We start from the raw sequence: 14,554 nt of genomic DNA, 5'->3' as shown, positions 1-14,554 counted from the left end.
GTCCGCGAGCTTGGACGCCTCTCCGTCGTCGCCTCGGCTCCTCCGGCCTCGCCTCGACTCTCCGTCGTCGCCTCGGCTCCTCCGGCCTCGACTTCTCCTCCGTCGCCATCACCTTGCGGCACCAGCATCTACGTCTCCGCAGGTGAGCTCGCTTCCACTTGCATCTCCCTGCACCGCATCTAGGGTTCCTGATCCTATCCTCACACGTTTCCTGTGGATCTTGGGACTGTGGATGGCCGCATCTTTCTCCCCACTCCGCCCTATGCATCCGCTCGCGAATCGCGACCGCTCGCACAGCTCTTCATCCGCCGCCCGCCGACCCGACCACGACGGCTCCACCACTACTCCGTGACTGACCGGCCTCGTCGCAAGATCTGGTGAGCCATTGTGTCGTCCGTGAGCAACACCGACGTCGCCAGCAACACGACACAACCTCTGCCTCTACAAGTTAGTCTTCTGTCCGCATCTCACACCCCTTCTTGTAGATCTATGGTTTCTTGTTTGTGATTCTATGGTTTCTTGTTTGTGATGTGAAAATAGAACTCAATTGCTTCATGTAGCTTAAAGATCCAACTGGTGAGCTGGTTTCTGTGTTCAGAACACCATTGCAATAGAATAGGATGGCATGTCGTGATGGATTTTTTTCTAGCATTGCACAACAACTATATGCATGCTTATAGTTGTTCTTCGGGCCCTGTCCACTTTTTTTTCTTTAGTTGAACTCCACATTGTATACGGTCATGTACTGCCATCCACAGAAAGATCTTCACCTTCAAAGGAATATTGCATTGCCATACTGTCATCATACAACGGTCCACAGCGCCTCCATATGTCATTAATCTATACAACGATCTAGAAGTATATTTCTTGGTTCTTTCCAGGCACCAGAAAACCTCATCTTTGCCTTCATACAGTTGAATATCATTCAAGAGATCTAGAAGGGAACCCATTCCTCAACCAAGATGTCATTCAGCTGTCACCTGAACTCTATATGCCACTGACCATTCACACAAGCCTTGGCCACCTCTAAATCTGGATGTGACGCAATTCTGAAAAGATTAGGAAAAGGTCTGGTCAAGAACTCATTGTCAGTTTCCTGGATCTGCTGGCTGGTGGGCCACAAATCTGCATCTAGATGCATATCTGCCACCTCAACACTTCCAAACAACATTTTATAATAATTTGTGATGTGGGTTCTCAGACACTGGGGATCCACTGTTTCCTGCCCATCCACTTCCAGCATAGTAATCTGCATCTTCCTTCTTCTGCCATTAGCACATTTGTGAAATTATTCTCTTCATAATATCTTTCTTGAGTTTCTTTTGATAACTGTCATAGTTCTGCCCCCAACCCTTGATAGCTCTTCTAAGTTTGCTTGAGGTAGGTTGCTATAATATCGTTCTGTCCAGCAAAATGATCTAACAATGAATCTAAGTTCTGACTTTGAAATTTTAATCTTACTGATTGCTATAATTTTATCCCTAAGTTAAATTGAAAATCTTGTGCTTACTATATCTCAACTCATGCAAAACCTCTTGCAAAATCACCACACCTTCTAAGATGTTCCTTCCTGGTATAAATGCTGTTTGGAAAGGACTAATCACTTTGTCAATTACAACAGTCAACCTTAGGGTCAGAGTCTTCGACTAATGAGGGCATGATGCTTTTGCAGGAGTGATTTTCTGCTGCGTCTTGGGACGGGTGACACTAGTGTCAGGTTAGTTCCCCCACTGTTGTTTTTTCCTAATTTGGCTGTCGTTTTTGTTGTCAGTCATGTTCTAAAAAAATTGAATGCATGCATGCCTGGATGAGTAGGTGCTGCCTGGATGATTAGGTGCTGCTGTCTGATTATATGTTTTCTCCACTTTTTTAGACTTTTAATACTTCTTGATGCTACTATGTGAGTTGTTGTTGATTTTGTACAGAGAACTTTGTGGTATGGATGAGATGATGCATGTAGCCTTGTGATTAGTTATCCAAAGGTACAGTAATTAGCTAGCTGCTGGGCAAAGTTAGTTAGGGTCCATATAGACTTGAGATGCTGCATGTAGCCTTGTAAATGTTTTTCGCCCACTAGTTAATCATGGAGCTGTTGAAGGGACTGGCTTCTGGTTCTGGGTTTCAGACTTGAGTAGCTCGTCACTCAGCTGGGGCAGTGATAGTTGAAGTTTATTTTCTGTGATGTGCTTGAGTTTATTACATATGACACTTGTGACTTGCTATGCTTGAGTATTGGCCTTGTGCCTTTTATTTTATATATATGTAATAATATAATTTCATATATGTAACACTAGATGGCTTCTTAGGAAGAGCTTGCTAGAAATTTTTTGTTGGAAGAGGAAGAAGAAGATGAGGAGCTATTCTTTATTCTTCTCCCTTTTATTTTATATTCTATAATATGTTATGAGTTATGTATTTCTGTGTGATGCAATATTCTGTAATAAATTCTCCAATACATTCTATAATATTTTATGAGTTATGTATTTCTGTAATTATTTCTTGTAGCAATGTCGAAGGCAAGGGCTACATGGAACTCTAGATATGAGAAAGGGCTTGTTGACATTACGAGGGACCATGTGAACATCCCCTTGTTCAGGGGTCAGAATGGATGGAGTGGAGAGGGTTGGAGAAGTATCTCAGAGAAGTTTACCCAAATGTATCCTTTAGCATGCTTCACAAAGCAGCAGCTACAAGAGAAGGAAAAGGAGCTAAAGGGCAGCTGGAAGGCGATACATGTAGCGTTAAAGGATAGTGGTGTTGGTTGGAATGACTCATTGGCCATGGTCATTGCGGAATCGGAAAAATGGAAGAAACTGATCAATGTAAGATTTTTTCATTGAACCAAAAAATTGTTGCCATATTCTGGTTGCAAGTACTAACTATGCTGTTGTCTTGGTATTAAATAGGATAATGGAAAAATGGCTAGGTTCCAGAAGAAGCCGTTTTCTTTATATGAAGACTGTACGTCATTGTATACTGGTATGTTATTTGAAACTTCTCTCTAAGGTTACAGTAATATTTGTCTTTTTTTATTAAAAAACATAGATTGTGCTTTTTAGTGTATTCTAGTCCTAAAGGATTTGAAGAAAATGTATCTCTTCGTTAATATCCACCCCTTATTACAAAACCCTATCTTAACTGTTTTTTCTTATTAATCATGAGGAGGGCTTTCTCTCTTTCCATCATTCTTCATCTCACGTTGAGCTCTTCACAATGTCTATTTCCGTCAATCCTTGATCTCACGTTTACTGTGCATTGAGCTATTCGCAATGTCTGTTCCCATCTTAACTGTTTACTGTACAAAACCCTATCTTAACTGTTTTGGTGTGTTTTTTTCCTTTTACAAAAAGAGTAAATAAACTTTTTAACTTGTTGGTAATTACCACCCGGACCATATAGTGGCGGCATTGTGTATGGATTTTAGTCCTACTCACACCACTAGTCATAACTGACAGATATGCTGGACTGAATTGTTGAGATTAGCTAGTGTAGAAAATCCAAGAAAATAGCATGTGGCCTACATACATAGACACAATTTGTTCTCACCTGTCACTCTGGATGAGGACCATACAAGAAGTTACTAGGAAATGAAGTGAAATAAAAAATAAAGAATCCACCTGTAGTGAAATAAAGAATGAAAATAGGCAGTTCTTGAGCCAGCATTACAAAACCCTGTGAACAAAAGAAACCAACTAACAAAATAGCAAATGTTTTAAATATAGACATTAACAGTGTTGGATTTTTACCTCCAACGGCTAATCCTGTTACACAATCACGGTGGGCAAGCAGTGTTGATGATTTAAACACTCCAGCAGACTGTGGGCCATCAATTCCTGACAAATCAATTCCCCTATTGTTTAAGAAACCATTATTACTTCCATGATCCTGATTCAAACTGTTGTCATCAGCTCCTCGAGACAGTTGTGTTTTATCATCTGACTCAACAGCACCAGAGTCAGCGAACATCAACGATAACTCCCCAATGAGTAAACATCTAAAACTCCTTTTTTTTTTGCATAGGAAGTGTTGCTACAGGAGATCTAAACTTCACATCAACTGAGCACTTGCAGCCTGCTCCTCTTGTTCCTATTGCTGCTCCAGCTGCTCCGGCTGCTCTGGCTGCTCCAGTTGCTCCTGTTGCAGTGTCTGATAGCACAAGTCGAGGTGCTACTTTTGATGGGCTAGACGTCTCAAGTGCACGCAATGAAGCTCAGTCTACACCTTCCAATCAAGATTCTGTGCAAGGAACGAGTGGTGGGAGAAAGCGTAAGCAAAGTCACATTGGTGCTGCTATTGATGGTTTTGTGCAGTTTAAGAAGATGCAAACAAGTAAAACAATGGAAGCACTCAATGAAAAGAAGAAACAAGACGAAGCATTTTCAGTCGACAAGTGTCTCGATGAAGTTGATGCAATGGAACTTACTGATGTGGAGAAGGCGTATGCTATGAATATCTTCAAATCTGAGATTGACAGGGAGGTATTCATGAAAATGAAAAACAAAAATGTTCGTTTGATTTGGCTCAAACAGCAGATTAGGTAATGCTTGGCTGCCACTGGATTAGTTTACTTTGGTATGACTTAGCTGCTAATGCTTTTCCTTGTGCTTACTTGCAGTGCTATCTGTGGAGGCAATGTTGGTGGAGGCAATGTTTGAATTGAGAAGAAAAACGCAGCTGCAGTCATTGTATGCAGGTATATTATTTGAACAATAGCTTGCACTTGCCAACAGCTATGACTGCCGATTGATCTTATTTTTTTATTAGCCTAGGAATTTGCATGTCTGTGAGATAGTAATCATATACATGGATTTTTTTTCATGGTTCTACACATGGTATAATAAGTCTCCCTGTTTGTTGGTGTTAGCTGTTGGGTGAAGGACTGAACCTACTGTGAGTTTGTGAGACTTGTCCTGTTGCATTGCATTGTTCATTGCTAATGGATGGAGGAGCCAGTTTGTTGGTGTTAGCACACAGAGACCCACTGGCTATGGCTGGTGTCTACTTCTCTGAATTGTCTCTTGAAAGGGAGCAGTAGAATAATCTTCTGTTTTTGTTTTTTTTTGTTTAGCCCTCAAGCATTGGCAGATCCTGATGTAGCTATGTCTTTCTGTTTCATGCAAGTTTGTCACGTTACACTTGTTTTTTTCCAAATCCAGCATGCATGTTTCATGTTTTTTTTTTCTAAATCCAGCATGCATGTCTTCCTGTTCGAATGCTTTCTTGTCCTATACCAGTACGGTTGTGTATTTCATTTATCCTAGTCTGAACTGATAGATAGCCATAGGCATCATGAGAACAATCTCCTTTTTACCTATGTTATATGTATTTTGGCCATATACAATAGCATTTTCCAGAGCCAGACTTGTCAGATCACCATTTTCATTATTGTGTTACTGCAGATGTCTCAGTGGAAGCAATGCATGATTTAAAATAAGTGAAGTCGTAACTTTTGATAGTACTTTGCTAGATGCCAGAAGACATTGAATGTAAGGATGGTCAATTTCGAGATGATTGAAGTATATGATTATGACTTCACCATTTTCTATTGGATTTAAGGATGTAGAACAATCTGTATGAATGCTACTAGTAGTTGATTAGATGTCAGATAATACTTTTGCGTTTACTAGATTTGGTTTAAGGTCTGAATTATGTCTATATTTGTATGGTGAGATTTGTTCCTGGGATTTTTCATGATTTTGTGGCTCTGACATTGATATGTAGTGATTTTTTATATTATTCACCTCTTTTTGTTTTTTCTTTATTTTTTGCTATTTTTTCCTGATTTTTTAAGACATGGTTTCTCACGGACTCACAGTAGCATTCCTAGGCTAATATATTGGGTGCTATCTGTGAGAAACCATGTCTACTGTGAAAAACCACCGATTTCTTCCGTTCCCGACAGAAGCAGGGGAAAAAGGTTTCCAAAGAGCAGCAGGGGAATGATCCCGCACGTGAAATCTTCCCTGGAGAGGAGAAGGGGATTATGATGTCCAAAAAAATTCCTCCCTTGCCGTTTTCTTCCCTGGGTTAATCACCCTGTGTTGCCAAAGCAGCCCTAAAACGGTGCAGGCAGCTTCTGAGCGCACCAACGGGGCTACCAGGCTTTCCCCCTTCTTTTGCCTCCGACGCCAGCTTGCTTCTCTCGCCTGGGCGCAATGCGCTCATCTCTCTCTTGACACACACCTCACTCCCACGTCACTTTCAGCATCCAACAAAGCACCGCATGCATGCAAACTAACCAAATCCGGTTCTCAAGATTTTCACCCATCCTTAATTCATTCTCTGACGACTCCTTTCCGAGCTAACAGATCCAATCAAGATATTTTTCCTAATTTCTAAAATAAAAAATATATAAATACATATTGGAGGACTGAATTTCCTGCTAAAAATTGGAGTAGACCTCGCGACGAATTTCAAGTTGTTTCAAATGAATAGCCCCTGGGTCAGCAAATGATTTATTATTTTTTAATGATGCATACAAAAAAATAAGATTACGTTTTTACTCATTGGCCTTCGCCAGTTTACTATCGCAAGAAAAATCTGGACGTCGTGACTGGTCCATTCTGTACAGCAAGGAAGACGAGCATTTTGAACACCAGAAATTCCCGAAATTTCCCAACAAGCAACTTCCGTTTTGGGTGCAGATCCCCCGAACTGCCACATGCAGGAAGTCACGGGTAGCATGCAGAGGTAATGCATGCAGTAATAAAACCGTTTGTTAATAAAAAATAAAAATAGTATCAATAAATATCATAGAAAAACTAAAAACACCTATATTTAGGTGCATGCAGTACTTTGTTGAACGCTGAAAGTGAAAGTAACTTGAGAGGAGAGAGAGGTAAGAGTGGAGTTTATATGCAAGTTGGGCCCCACCTTTTGTCAGGGACATAGCAGCAGCTCCATGCCAAGCAGGTTGCCTTTTTGCAGTTCAGCATGTCAGAGTTGGGCACGGCTAGAGAGATACTACGGAGTATACAGGAAGAGAGAGGGCTACGTGCACAGGCTGCCGGAGAAGTTCACGGGTATCATCCAACCGTTCGGATGAACCCGTGGCGAAGATCTGCGAGAAATACAGCTATCTCCCAAGGGCATAGAAAACACCCGCGTAAGAGAATATATATATATATATATATATATATATATATATATATATATATATATATATATATATATATATATATATATATATATATATATATGGAGAGTATATTCAGTAGCCAGCTGTAAAATAAGTTATTCTGTAGCCACCTCCATTTACGATAATTTTATATACTAATTTACGATAATGTCAATACATATTTACGATAGTTGGGTTACTATAACACATAGGGATATTTACCATAACATTATAGTAAACCACTTAATAAGGAGTTACTATAATCTCGTAAATTAACATGGCTACTGAATATACTCTCATATATATATATATATATATATATATATATATATATATATATATATATATATATATATATATATATATATATATATATATATATATATATATATATATATATATATATATCCCAGTCCGTAAGGGTCGAGAAATAATCTCGACCGCCGGAGCGCCGTACACGGCGGTGGAAGCCAAAGGTTCAACGGCGCGACGCCCGGTCGCACCCCCGCGGCGAATGAAATGCATGAACGTACGCGGCCCACGCGCGGGCGAAGAAGGCGTACGTTTATGCGCCGCCGTGTACAAGGCGCTCATAGTCATAGCCAACAAGCTACGTACTAGCTACTTGATATATCGTCCTTGCCAAGCTACAAGCTACTTGCCTCCTCCTTTTGATTTTCCCGGTCACCCTAGCTACATAGTGGCATCGAGCCGACGGTGCAGTAGTGATCGACCGTCATGGACGCTACTTTTCGCGCCTCGATTCTCGATGGGTCTCTTCGTCGTGTTCCGTCGTCGTCGTCCGATCCTGTACATCACGCATATCATGCGCATGTCATTTGGTGCCCCGTGCCCGTGCGGTGCCGAAAAGATCAGCCGGCCGGCCGGCCGGCCAGCGTGCTCGAGTGGTCCGTTCCAAGCTCGACCGCTACTAGCACGTACGCCGTGACTCCTCGATGCCACAATGTTCCGCCCTGATGACTGAAACCAATCAACAAAAGTGGAGAGGAGCATATCCGGCGGGCCGACTAGGTAGACCGTGGTGCCGAAAATCAAAATGCATGGTCCTAAAGAAAGTGCCATGCATGCATGGCGATCGTCTATGCACGCGCGGTCCTACTGCATGCTTTAGTTGGAGTAAAGAACAAGTTTTTTTTTAGGATATAATAAGTGGACTGTCAACGTAACGGCCCGGGCGCTTTACTGCTTTCTCCTTTCCTTGACCTCTTCTTTGGCCAGTCTCAATGGGGATTTCATGACCCTGTTACCAATGTATCCATATTTTGGAAATAGTGTAGAAGAGTTTCATCCCCATGAAACTCTCTCTACTCCCATAAAACTCTTATCATCTCTCTCTTCATCAATACGGTGCCACATCAGCCTATTTAATGCCCATGAAACTCTGATGAAACTTCATTGAGACTGGCCTTACTTTACTTGCACCGCATGCACGCACGCACGCAACCTGCGAATGGACCACGCGGGCTTATTTCGGATGTTGTGACGTAATCTGCTACTAGCTAATAACCTGTTCGGTTGGTTGCTGGTTCGTGAAGAAGTACTGTTGGCCGGTTTGTGTGAGAGAAAAATATTGTTCCGGTTGGAAATTTACGATCGTTTACGACGAGCCACAGCCAAACGAACATGCTGTAGGCCGGTGAAAAACTCCAAACGGCCGGGTCGACGGTCGAGCGGCGCTCAGGTCCGCACGTAACGCAAACGTTAGCTGCCGGCCGGTTCACCCCGTCGCTCCGATCCGGCCGGCCAGCCGCGTCGCACATGTGCCGTCCCTCTCGGCCCGCATACCGCCGGGCGCCTTCTTTTTGGATTGTGAGAAACTGAGAATGAGACGGCTGGTATTTACTGCAGGTCACGTCGTCTTCGTCGTCGCCGCGGCCGCGACGTCGTCGTCCATCCATCGATGGCCTGCTGTGTGCCGGCCCCTGCTGCATGCGCTCCGGAGCTAGCCCTCGACCACCAGCCACCGCATGCACCACACGGCCGGGCGTGTGATCGCGCGAGGGTAGAGGAAGGAAGGAATCTTGCATTGCGTGTGGATGGATAAATGGATTAGCTATAGCAGGGGGCGGAGATCGAGCGAGGTCACTGTCTCTCGCTCTCTGCTCGCTTGGACCGGCGGCCAGTCGGCCACATGATGTTGTGGCTAGTGGCAGTAGACGTGCTTGGCCAGGCACACACAGGAAGGGCAATGCCGCGCGGCTGGCTGGTGGTCCTCTCGTCCGTGTCGGTTTCTTCTCACGCGTCCATCGGGGCCTGCTTGGCTGATGTTTACCTTACCATGCCTTCTGAGTTCGATCTGACTACGCGACATGAATTTCCACGTACGTACTCCAGTATGCACTTGTTCCTCGATCATGCATGCACATGTGCGACAGGATTTTTCTCACAGGTTATGAGCCGGATCAGGCCAGACATGTGCCCGAGTCCATCCTATTAGGGCGTCCCAACAGCCTGAGTAAATCGCCGGCTCCTGTGTTAGCAAGAAATAAAAAAATGATGCAAGCTATATAGGGAACGCAGGTCAGTGACTCAGAAAATGTTGAAAGACGTGCGAGCTAGGCGCTTCTTCCGTCGCTAGCGCTGTAAATTCTCTCGTCCTCTCTCCTCTGTGTTGGGTAAGCCGGTCCTCTAGCAGCAGGTTGTCAGCCGTTGGGACGCCCTTATGCCGCACATTAGGCCAGTTCTAAATATCATTAGAGTTTTATTATGGATATTAAATTACATGACATGTCAGCAAAAAATACTGTTTTGCATGTATCGAGGAAGAGAGAAGATTGGAGTTTCATGGCCACGAAACGAATCGGCGCTGTTTCCCACGACTTGGAAACCGTACGTAACCTGCATTGAGACAGATTCTCTCGTGTCATCCGATCTAGTGCGGCCAGCGAACGCCCAGCAAGAGCCGCAGCCCGGGCCCGGGCAGCGTGCCTTACGGCTCCACCATCCCGGAGATGTTGACGAACCACCGGGCGCAGCCAGCTCTCGAAGTCGACGTCTGACGCAGAGGCCGGGGAAGCAGGGGCCGGGCGCCGCGGCCGCCCGCAGCTTGGGGCCATGGCCGTCGTCTTCCTCGTCTGCGCCGCTGCCGCGAACTTCGTCGGCTGCTTCGTCGCTCCTGTCCTCAACAACAAATCATGCCTCCCAGCGCCTGCGTCTCCGTCGGTTGCTTCGTCGCCTCCTGCCCCTCAACAACGAGTCGTGCCTCCCCAGCCACTGCAGAAGATGGATTGCAATTCGCAAGTGTAAATTTCTAGTACTCATGTGCAGAGATGGATTGCAAGTGTAAATTTGTAGTACTGGTGTGCTTCAAACTACTGAATGTGCAGATCTTGTCGTTCAAATCCCTCAGATTATTTTTTTCAGATAATTTGGCCAGCAATTTCCTAATCTAATGTTTCGCCTATATTCATGAAGACACATGTCACGTGGAAAGAGAAAAACTATGAATATAATAAATATAAAAAACATACATAATAATTATTAAGGTTATCATGCTTAGATAGATATTACAGAGTATTTATATGCATGTTGTTTCAGAAAAATGAACAAAAAGTATAGCTGGTTTTTATAGTTGTAAATATAAATATCTAATGCTTATGACTTTTAAGACTGTAGTCTGTCTGTACACAAGCACGGATTGATGGACTGAGTACATGAAAGTGGTACGACAGATGGAAGCAGAAAGTATTTGCTTGATGCACGTAAGTGGAATTAGCAACTTTGGCCAGAAATGGTATGGTCAAGTATACACGTATTCCATCCGTCTTAAATAAGTTCACATTTTTTTTTGAGAGAGTCAAACTTTTTAAAATTTTGATTAGGTATATAGAAAATCGTATAATATTTATATTTTTAAAAAGTTTATCATGAAAACATATTTCAGTGTCAATCTAATCATACTTATATAAATATTATTATGTTGTGTATATAATAGATCAAATTTAGACTTTTTGACTACTCGAGAAATGATATGTGTATTTATTTTGGAAGAGAGAGTACTATGAAATTGCTGCGTTTTGAGAGGGTGCAGTGAAAACGGTGATCGCAAACATATTGAATTGTGTCAGAACGGAATTCGGTGGTTGATCGCAAACATATTGAACTGTGTCAGAACGTAGAATTTACCGCTGGGCTGGCAAAAGTTGCAACTTCCAGCATCGTTTACATGGTACTCTGTTTCGTTTCACCCATAAGCATGCATGGAGATCTTCCGTGCCTCCAGCACGGACTGTGTGTCAACAAACTACCAAAACAAAACAATCCTAAGAAGAAAAAAAAAGATGCTATATCCACCTAGCAGTACTCTCTAGATATTTTATTCTCCTTAATTATGTGGCATCTAATGAACAGCTAAACTCGTTCATCAGAGAAGCTTCTGGACCCTTCGTCGTCATCACCATCTACGTTAGCCAACCAACCAGCGCCGTATGCCGGCATGCCGCCCTACCTAGCGGGGTAGCCTGCCGGCGGTGGAACGGCGCGACCGCGCGTACAGCACGGTGCAGAGCGCCGTGCCCAGGGCGCACGTGGCGCCCCAGAGGATGAAGCTGTCCCGGTAGCAGGCGGCGCCGAGGCAGCGGTTGCCGCCGTGCGCGCCCCTCTGGTACACGAACGCGGCCAGGTAGCCGAAGCAGAGCGAGCCCAGCGGGATGTTGGCCACCACCACGTTGTGGTTGACGCCGAAGTTCTTGGTGCCGAACAGCTCGTTCGTCGTCGACGCCGCCACCGAGGTGATGGCGCCCGTGCACGTGCCCACCACGGCCGTGCTGGCGTACAGGAACATGTTCTTTGGGTGCAGCAGCAGCAGGAACGCGCCGGGCATGGGAGCCATCAGCCACGCCATGGACGCGGTTCTTGATAGGGAGTAGCCACTCCTGGTCATCATGCACATCTTTGTTTGTCAGGACAAGTAGTAATCAAAGGCTGAGACGTTTGCATGCAAGACTGAGGAAGGAGACGAGCACAGGTAGAGCGGCGTGCTTACTTGGCAGTGTAGTAGTCCAAGAAGGCGGGAAGGAGACGACCGAAGAAGCCGAAGGAGGAGGACAGGGAAACCAGAGTGGACGCGTCGGCGAGTCCTCGGGAGTCGGCGATCTGTCCCAGGTTGTTGAGGAAGACCAGACCCAGAGAGCCGCTGAACATGTAGCTGAAAAAGTACAGCCAGAAGTCAAGCTGCCGCAGCAAGCGGAGGCCGCCGACCTCCTCTTGACTACTACTCCTACTCTGTTCGACCTCCGGCCCTGCCTGCTGCTCCTGCTTGTCCTCCGCCTCAGTCTCGAACACCGACACCGACGCGGACACCGCCGTCGTCTCGGGCCCGTCGGAGTCGTGGTCGTGGACCCGGTTCTCCCACATAGTCTCGCGTATCTTGGCCGTGCTCTCCCTGACTCTGAGCCACACCGGGATCAGTAGAGGCAGGGCGAGCATCACGTAGAAGCTGACCATGTGTTCTCTGGACGAGAGCCCGATGGACTTGGCGCCTATGCTGCCGACGATGGCGCAGGCTCCGGTGGCCAGGGTGATCACGAACATGGCGAGGAACGGCGCTTCGGCGGTCCTCTTGCGGTGGTCCTCCTGCTTGTCCTTGAGGTCGACCACCCGGAGCGACGGCGCCGCCACGAGCGTGACGACCATCGGGACGACGGCATTGAGGAGGAGGTACACCTCCGTGGTGGAGTACCTCGCCCTGGCCGCCCTCGGGATGGTCTCCGCCATGGTGGTGTAGAACTTGGCGCTGAGCCCGAGGTAGCTGGTGGCCAGGCTGACCGCGACGCGGCTGTGCGAGGGGAAGTTCTGGATGCACAGCAGGTAGCACACCGTGTTGATCCAGCAGATGCCGTTGCCGGCGAGGGAGGTGAGCACGAACAGGTGCCAGTACGCGAGGCCGGCCCTGTTGAGGAACAGGAACTGCACGCCGTACCCGACGAGGCCGAACGTCGCGCCGGTGAGCGCCACCACCCAGAGCGGGAGGTGCAGCGCGGCCACCCCCGCGAACCAGCCGAAGAGCTTGCCGGCGTCGGAGGCGAAGGCCAGGAAGTTGAGCCGCACCTGGGAGATGCCCTTGATCTCCTTGAGCTGCGACGAGTAGACGGGGAAGTCGGCGTTGGGCCCGTTGATGGTCTGGAGCCAGACGCTCCCTACCAAGCTCAGCCAATGCGCCGAGGAAGGAGACGACGACATAGTTAGTGGGAAGGATTTTTTCCGGTGCGCGCTTGCTACGACGAAGCGTGCTAGTTAATATTGTGCAATCTCAACAAGTGGCCCGACGGCGATCAACGAACCGCCAACGGCGATGGCCGTCGATGGCGATGGCTGTGGCTCCGACTCCGATATGGCTGTGTGGTTTGTTCTTGTCCATTCTGCACTGCCACAAGCCCCGGCTTATATAGTGCTCTGTGTGTGCTTGGCCCAGGGACGGCTGCTAGTGGTAGCGCAGGCAGGCATGCACCTGACGTGACGGCGATGGCCGGCCAAGGTTGGCAACATGCGTACACGAGATGGCAGTAACACAGTGCAGGTCATGGAACACAAGGTCCATCGTCAGCAGGTGCGAGACCACGGACCACAGCAGCGGTGGTAGCAGTAGTGCCTGATTCAAACCGTCGGTTCGGTTCGTCGTCAGTTGGAAGCTACTCCTACCATCGTTCGTCAACTTTGGGAGCCGCTAACTTCTGGTGCAAAACGTGAAGCGTGGGCCGCGGTCGGTTCACGGCTTGGAAACGCCTCGGAGCAGCAGTAGCGGAGGCAACGTCTGGGTTTCTACTACGTGTTAATCCGTGCAAGGAACGTGTTTGGCTGTAAGGCAAGGAGGCATCATATCACCCTGTCAAAGTATGTGTTTAAGATGGTAGCAAGGGACGGCAACCGGCAACGGCAAGGTTCGTAACTGCAGGGCACATCATAACAAGAAACCGGGGCTGGCTGGCTGGTTGGTCAGTTGAGGTAGCAACCTGTGGCTTATGAGCTCACAGCTCCTGCATTTGATGCTTCTGATGTGAATCGTTTCACAGACACTGACGTGCAGGTGCAGATTTGTCGTCTCGGAACGCACGCTCATCTGGGCCTGCATGTTTTACAAATCGAATCACTGTAGATGTGCTGGATACAGGCAATACTACGGTACACCCTCTACTTACTTAGGACATAATACCTCAAATATATTGGAAAAAGTCTACATAACCCCCCAAACTATTTAGAGTGCACTACTTCACCCTCCAACTATAAAACCAGATTTTCTACCCCTGAATTTTTCAAAACCGGTCAAATAACCCACAAACGGTTTTGGACTGTGGTTTTATTACAGTGATAGTGGTTTTGTCTTTTTAATTTATTTCGGCTGAATCACAGAAAAATCATAGTAAATCACAGAAAAATCATAAAATGAAAAATCCAATGAGTATGAAATTTTTATTATAA

At 46.2% G+C, this 14,554-nt stretch overlaps 1 protein-coding gene and 1 long non-coding RNA gene across 2 annotated transcripts; one reads left to right on the top strand and one right to left on the bottom strand.

Moving 5' to 3' along the window:
- The first annotated feature begins 3,671 nt into the window (after nucleotides 1-3,671).
- LOC136518888 (uncharacterized) lies at nucleotides 3,672-5,599 on the top strand. Its single transcript, XR_010774643.1, has 3 exons — nucleotides 3,672-4,537; nucleotides 4,616-4,693; nucleotides 5,400-5,599. It is a non-coding gene; the product is annotated as an uncharacterized lncRNA (long non-coding RNA).
- A 5,621-nt stretch (nucleotides 5,600-11,220) lies between these two features.
- Nucleotides 11,221-13,481, bottom strand: LOC136516657 (protein NUCLEAR FUSION DEFECTIVE 4-like). Its single transcript, XM_066510111.1, has 2 exons — nucleotides 12,123-13,481; nucleotides 11,221-12,012 (listed from the first exon to the last, which is right to left on the bottom strand). Exons 1-2 carry the CDS (start codon nucleotides 13,316-13,318, stop codon nucleotides 11,586-11,588), a joined length of 1,623 nt encoding a protein of 540 aa, XP_066366208.1. The 5' UTR covers nucleotides 13,319-13,481; the 3' UTR covers nucleotides 11,221-11,585.
- Nucleotides 13,482-14,554: the final 1,073 nt, after the last annotated feature.

Source organism: Miscanthus floridulus, chromosome 17 (assembly GCF_019320115.1).
Source record: "Miscanthus floridulus cultivar M001 chromosome 17, ASM1932011v1, whole genome shotgun sequence".
NCBI lineage: Eukaryota > Viridiplantae > Streptophyta > Magnoliopsida > Poales > Poaceae > Miscanthus > Miscanthus floridulus.
The sequence above is the reverse complement of the archived record's forward strand: the minus strand, read 5'-3'. Positions and strand labels throughout refer to the sequence as shown.

Coding starts and splice junctions, on each gene's coding strand:
- LOC136516657 (XM_066510111.1), bottom strand. CDS start 13,318: ATGTCGTCGTCTCCTTCCTCGGCGCATTGGCTGAGCTTGGTAGGGAGC. Junction 12,013..12,122: donor TTGGACTACTACACTGCCAA/GTAAGCACGCCG, acceptor CATGATGACCAG/GAGTGGCTACTCCCTATCAA.